This window comes from Xenopus laevis, chromosome 7S, assembly GCF_017654675.1.
Source record: "Xenopus laevis strain J_2021 chromosome 7S, Xenopus_laevis_v10.1, whole genome shotgun sequence".
NCBI lineage: Eukaryota > Metazoa > Chordata > Amphibia > Anura > Pipidae > Xenopus > Xenopus laevis.
In genome coordinates this window covers 68824126-68829836 of record NC_054384.1, presented here as the reverse complement: position 1 = coordinate 68829836, position 5711 = coordinate 68824126, and the positions used below count along the sequence as shown (strand labels likewise).

The window sequence follows — 5711 nt, the reverse complement described above, 5'->3', positions numbered from 1 at the left end:
CTATACAATATATGTGTCTGTACATCACTCAGCATCACCAGGGCTTACATAGATCCATACTCCATAACATATAATATAATATTCCAGCTTGAGCTTTAGAAGTTCTGCTTTGACAAAGCCATTCGTTATGCAGAGCAGGACCCTGGGCGAAACGTTGACAAAGTCTGTACAATGTATAAATGTTATGACAAGATGTGCGTTTTGCTTTTGGCTAGTGTGTGTGTCTGTGTGTTACTTAAAAGTGTTTGCATCAGTGTGTAATTGTGTATGCGATTGAGTGCGATTGTACGCCCCTTTGAGTGTGTCTTCGCTCAATGGTTTCTTAGTTAACGAATAACTTGTTTAATTTTGCTATTCGTTTTTTTTTTTAATTTATCCTCAGAAAAAGTCATTGATTTCTATTGGCCAGTGTCAGAAATGATAGGGATTTCATGGGTACAGAATGGCCCAGATATATTTCATATTAAAACGCAAGTGTTCCCAAATCTATTTGTTATATGGAGCAGAAAACACACACGTTCTAGGGAAGTTGGATATAATATGTCGTGGACTGGAATAAAGTATTTTGTTGAATGGAATATAAGGCATATGGCAGTGAACAGGCATTTGAATCATGAAATCTGGGTATAAACAGCCTTTGTCATATCAGCATGGTATCTAAAGCCGGTATTGTCCAATTTAGTAATGAAATAACTGCATATAAAGGAATGTACCCAGAGAGAAAGTAGCTGCATATATGAAAACCTCAATTCTGACTTGTATCTTTACACCAGTACATACGGTAATCTTCGCCGAGACCATTTTGTGCCCGGCTACCTTAAGTACACTAATATGTCTCCATTTTTCTTCTAACTCAAACATTGGAGATAAATCCTGTGAGTGAGGGAACAAAGTACAGGTGTTAGATGGATGTGCCCAAGCATTGCATACTGAGGAGGAGATACTATTACTGGGTGGGAGGAGGTCTTCCTGATAACCCGACAAAACCCGAGTTTTTATTATTTGTTGTATCCTCCTAGTCCTGTGCAAGGGCTCAGTGTCAGCCAATGGAAAGTGCAGGATCTCTGTAGATCAGCTGTACTAGAGAGGCTTCCCGTGGCCTGTACTTGCTGTACGGCAGCTTCTGGGTCTCCCAGTGATGATGAGGGCACAATAAGCGGTAACAGCCACTATAATGATGAATGCTGCGATGGGCACAAATCATCTATAATATCAACATCATCTTCAGCTTCATCTCTGAGGAAGAGGTTCTGGCTGCCCCCCTTGGCCCGTTCTGTGCTATTTAAATCCCCCGACTCGGTTTCACTGGAGCTATGATCCAAATGGCAGTCGCTCATGGCAGTTTTGGGGTCGTCTTGGGTTTTCCTTAACTGCTTTTTGTGTTTCATCCGCCTGTTCTGAAACCACGTTTTTACCTAAAGAAATGTTGGGCAAGTGTTACCGGAGTTGTTTGCATTTATACGTTAAATTGTAATTAGTTGGACCCTGAAATTCAAAGCAGAATGTCCACATCCCCTTACTGATCCCCAAAATAGTCGTCATCCCCTGCTTTTCTGGCCCCATATGGAAAGACTGTCAGTTCTGAAGTTTGTGGGAGATGTCGCATAAGTCCTATAACTAAAAGATTTCATAACAATCCTATTGTAAGAGGAGGGTTTGTTTGGGGCTCAGTATTCTACTCATGCGCTGAGGATAATGCTAAAATATAAATACATGTCTCATTAAATGAACAGTTCCAGCCAAAAGTTAGATGAGTACAAATACACACTGGTCTGTTCCTTGGAGGGTACAGAGGCAGAGAAGTAGGAGTTGGGTAGAGTTGGCTGATAGTTCATATGCTCAATGCCATTAGCTTGGACAGAACAGGAGCTCGGTTAATTGAGGGGTGATTTGTGGGGACCTTAGAAGAGAGGGACCGGGTGGGTGGGGCAGTAATGTTACTATGGTACTATGTTACTATTTTACTATGACTATGGGCCCCTCACAGACAACTATGGGGATCCGGGGCCCAGGACTTACCTGAGTTTCGGAAAGGCTAAGGGCAGTGGCCAGCTCTACTCTCTCTGGGGTAGAAAGATAGCGCTGCAGCTCAAAGCGTTTCTCCAGGCCAGACAGCTGCGAGTCGGAGAACACAGTGCGCGCTTTCCTTCTGCGACAATGTTTGCCCGGCAGCTCCGAGTGATGGGGGAACAATGCTGGTACTGGCAACCCTACGGGAAAGTGAGAAAGACGTCATGTCACTGATAAATTGCCTTCCAAATCATCATCAATAATCATCAGCTTTATTCAACTCCTTCTTTAACCTATATCATCAATAATAAAATGACTACAGCATCACTGAATATGTTTAGCAACAACATATATTCTTCCTTGATCCTTTCATCATCTCCCCATTTCCTATGTGCGCCCAGTGCTTGACTTGTTTCCCAATTAAAGAAGATGTAATTGAAAGCAACCTTCCAACACACACTTGCGAGTTTTAAAGTTTTTTTTCCAATATAACCGTCACATGTCGCCTGACCTGCTGGTTATGACTTTTGAAATAATGTAGCAGAAGCCACCAAACTTGTGCAGAACCATGATAGGCTGAAGCAGTCTTTCTACATAGTTTCAACAGTCAGACCCAGGAGTGCAGAAAGGGACAGATAATCTCAATGTCACTGACGACTTTAAGGGGTTGTTCACCTTCAAACACTTTTTTCAGTTCAGTTGGTTTCAGATGGTTCACCAAAAATAAAGGATTTTTCCGACAACTTTCTATTTGTGATCGTTTTTCTAATATTGCAGTATAACGTTTCATTTTTTACACCTTCTAAAGCAGCCCTGGGAAGGGTGGTCGCCGACCATGTAAACTGCTCTAAATTGATACATTTAATTGATACATTTCTTACCTTTGTTTCTGTTGAGCAGAATCCCTGAGTTTCATTAAAGGCAGAATTGATACAATAGTTGCTAATATTCCACAGACGCTGCTGAGATATGTATCAACTAAATGTATCAATTAAATGTAGCAAATTGGAACAGTTCAGAAATGTCCTGGATCACTGAGCTGTCAGACAGAAACACCAGATACAGGAATATGAAACGTTAAACTTAAATATTGGGAAAAGGGTAAAAAAATAAATGATGAAAAGCAATTGAAAGAAGTCTTTGTTTATGGTGAAAAATCTGATAATATCTCATCTTAAAAAAAGAGGAAGAGGAACAACCCAACCACTGATGATTTTTAATGTGTACAATTCAAAGTTACTGAGAATGACATTTTCTTTCAGGCAAAATCGTACAAGACTTGTACAGCAGTTGCAACTGTCAGGTGAGGGCATTTGGGATCTCCGAACCATCCTGCTTATCTTGGGTTAGATTGTTAGCTCTGTGGGAGAGTAATTCATGTATTTAAAAACGTTCTGTGTACAAGAAACCATGTGATTGACAACGTTTTATCTAAATTTAACCTATGACATTTTTATTACCAGTAACCTAATCTAACCAATCTTGTAAAGACCTAAGGGGAAATATTATAGATATGATTGTTCATTTGTTCTACACGCGTTAATATGCGTATTTTTCCTACACCATTTTGGAATTAAGGTTTTTCAAATTAGTTAACAAAACAATATAACATTTGTCTAATACATTATAATTGTGCTTGGCCTAATTCCAGACTGCCACACTTGCAATAGTATCCATTTATATTTTAAGTTTAAAACTTCTTTAAATACCCGCACTGGATTTGAGGCACAACACACACACACAGTACAATGCTCATACATCCTACCAAATATAATCAGTTATGTTATTCATTTGTACCCTTTGATTTTTGCTTTTTTGTTGGGTTTGTTTTCGTATCTTGTCTGTAGGTATGTACAGTGTATGCAATTTATAGTTTAATATATATTGGCAAAGAATAAATCGCACAGACCCTTCCAGAACAGATTCATTAATTTTTAAAATCTTTAAAATTTTGCAGAATATAAGTGTACTGTATATTGGTGGTTTATATATATATATATATATATATATATATATATATATATATATATATATATATATATATATATATATATATATATATATATATATATATATAATATAAAATGTCAATAATCCAGGGAATATTTTTCAAGTGATTGAATAAAGGTACTAAATCGATATCAATTTTCTAGAATGACACTTTGTAGTATTTTATCTTTACAGGAGTCACTGAATTGTATATATGTTGCTCTGTTCCTAAATAAAAGCAGACCTATTTCAGCAATCTGTGGTTCTTCGTTTTCTTCAGTAGTAAAATATTAGTAAAACAGGTGAAATTCAGCAGGAAATAAAGATTTCCAGTTTGCTGCTTTTCGTAAAAACACTGAATTGGCTTCACTCACTGATATATTTTCTGACCTTCAATAATAATGAACATATTGCCTAAATATAACTTTTGGAACAATATCCATCGGTCGGGTATAAAGAATTCCTCACATACACGTTATTACACTTCATTTTTCTTCATTTTCTTGTAGAAAAAATATGTCTGAAACGCACCAGTAGCAACCACTGTGTTTGTCTTGGTTTTATTTCCATTCATATCGGTCTCGGAGATGACTTCTCCTCTCTCAATAAGATGAGACAGTTATACAGAAAAGGCATTGCTGCATTACTTATATTAAGAATGACGAGATTGTACTTACCTGATGTGGTAAGAAAAAAAGGATGGTGATGTTCAGGCTTGTGTAGTAGATGATGGGGATGTGGGGCTAGAATTGTAGGTGTAGGCATCAGTGGGTACCCGTAGTCTAAAATAGGAACTCTGGAAGTAAAAGAACTGCTGAAATGGGTAGAAGATTCTCTTAAAGGTTTTGGTTTGTGGAGCAAAATGTCTTCAATAAAAAATGAAGTTGGTCTTTGGGTAGACACATGGTGCCCAGGGGAAGTAAAATTTAAATTCATTGTCCAGAGTAGAACAAATATCAGTATTCAAGCTGAGTTGTAGTCAAGTCAATCTTCTAATCTCCTCTTCTCTCCAAAACGCATTTGTCTTCAGGCATAGTAGGTAGGATGTAGGTGGCTCTAGATGGATCACATTTGTTTTCTCGGAGACCTGAGGTGTCTCAGCTGACAACCAATGGGAAGAGCAGGGCGGGAGGAAGCGATTTCCCTTCCATTGAAACTAATTGAGAGCTTGGATTGCAGAGAGCGCTGCTGTCCGAGGTGCTGAAACTGTACATTAATTGTGCTCATTACTATATGATGCTCTGCCGGGAGGCGCTTTTTACGCGCACGAGTTCATCATTTCATGCTCTATTGTAATTATTCATTTGCATTTCAAAATCAGAAGGGATGGAAAGCACACCAGGCATTATTTATTAGAAGCAATCGTCTTTTACATTTTAATCCTCATAGCTTCTTTTTGTGTTCATGTAAATTACATGTATATGCCCAATGTGTGTGTGTGTGTGTGTGTGTGTGTGTGTGTGTGTGTGTGTGTGTGTGTGTGTGTGTGTATATATATATATATATATATATATATATATATATATATATATACATATGTATAATACACATACAGGGGTCCATTTACTTAGTTCGAGTGAAGGAATAGAGGAAAAAAAGTTTGAATTTCGAATGGTCTAATATGGCTACTTCGACCATCGAATGGGCTACTTCAACCTTCGACTACAACCTTCGACTTCGAATCGAACGATTCAAACTAAAAATCGTTTGAC

The 5711-nt window shown here is 38.0% G+C and overlaps 1 protein-coding gene across 1 annotated transcript; it reads right to left on the bottom strand.

The window, feature by feature from the left end:
• Positions 1 to 974: 974 nt before the first annotated feature.
• On the bottom strand, positions 975 to 5012 carry bsx.S (brain specific homeobox S homeolog). Its single transcript, XM_018228425.2, has 3 exons — positions 4677 to 5012; positions 2020 to 2210; positions 975 to 1415 (listed from the first exon to the last, which is right to left on the bottom strand). The coding sequence occupies exons 1-3, from the start codon at positions 4933 to 4935 to the stop codon at positions 1170 to 1172; spliced, it is 696 nt and encodes a 231-aa protein (XP_018083914.1). The 5' UTR covers positions 4936 to 5012; the 3' UTR covers positions 975 to 1169.
• Positions 5013 to 5711: the final 699 nt, after the last annotated feature.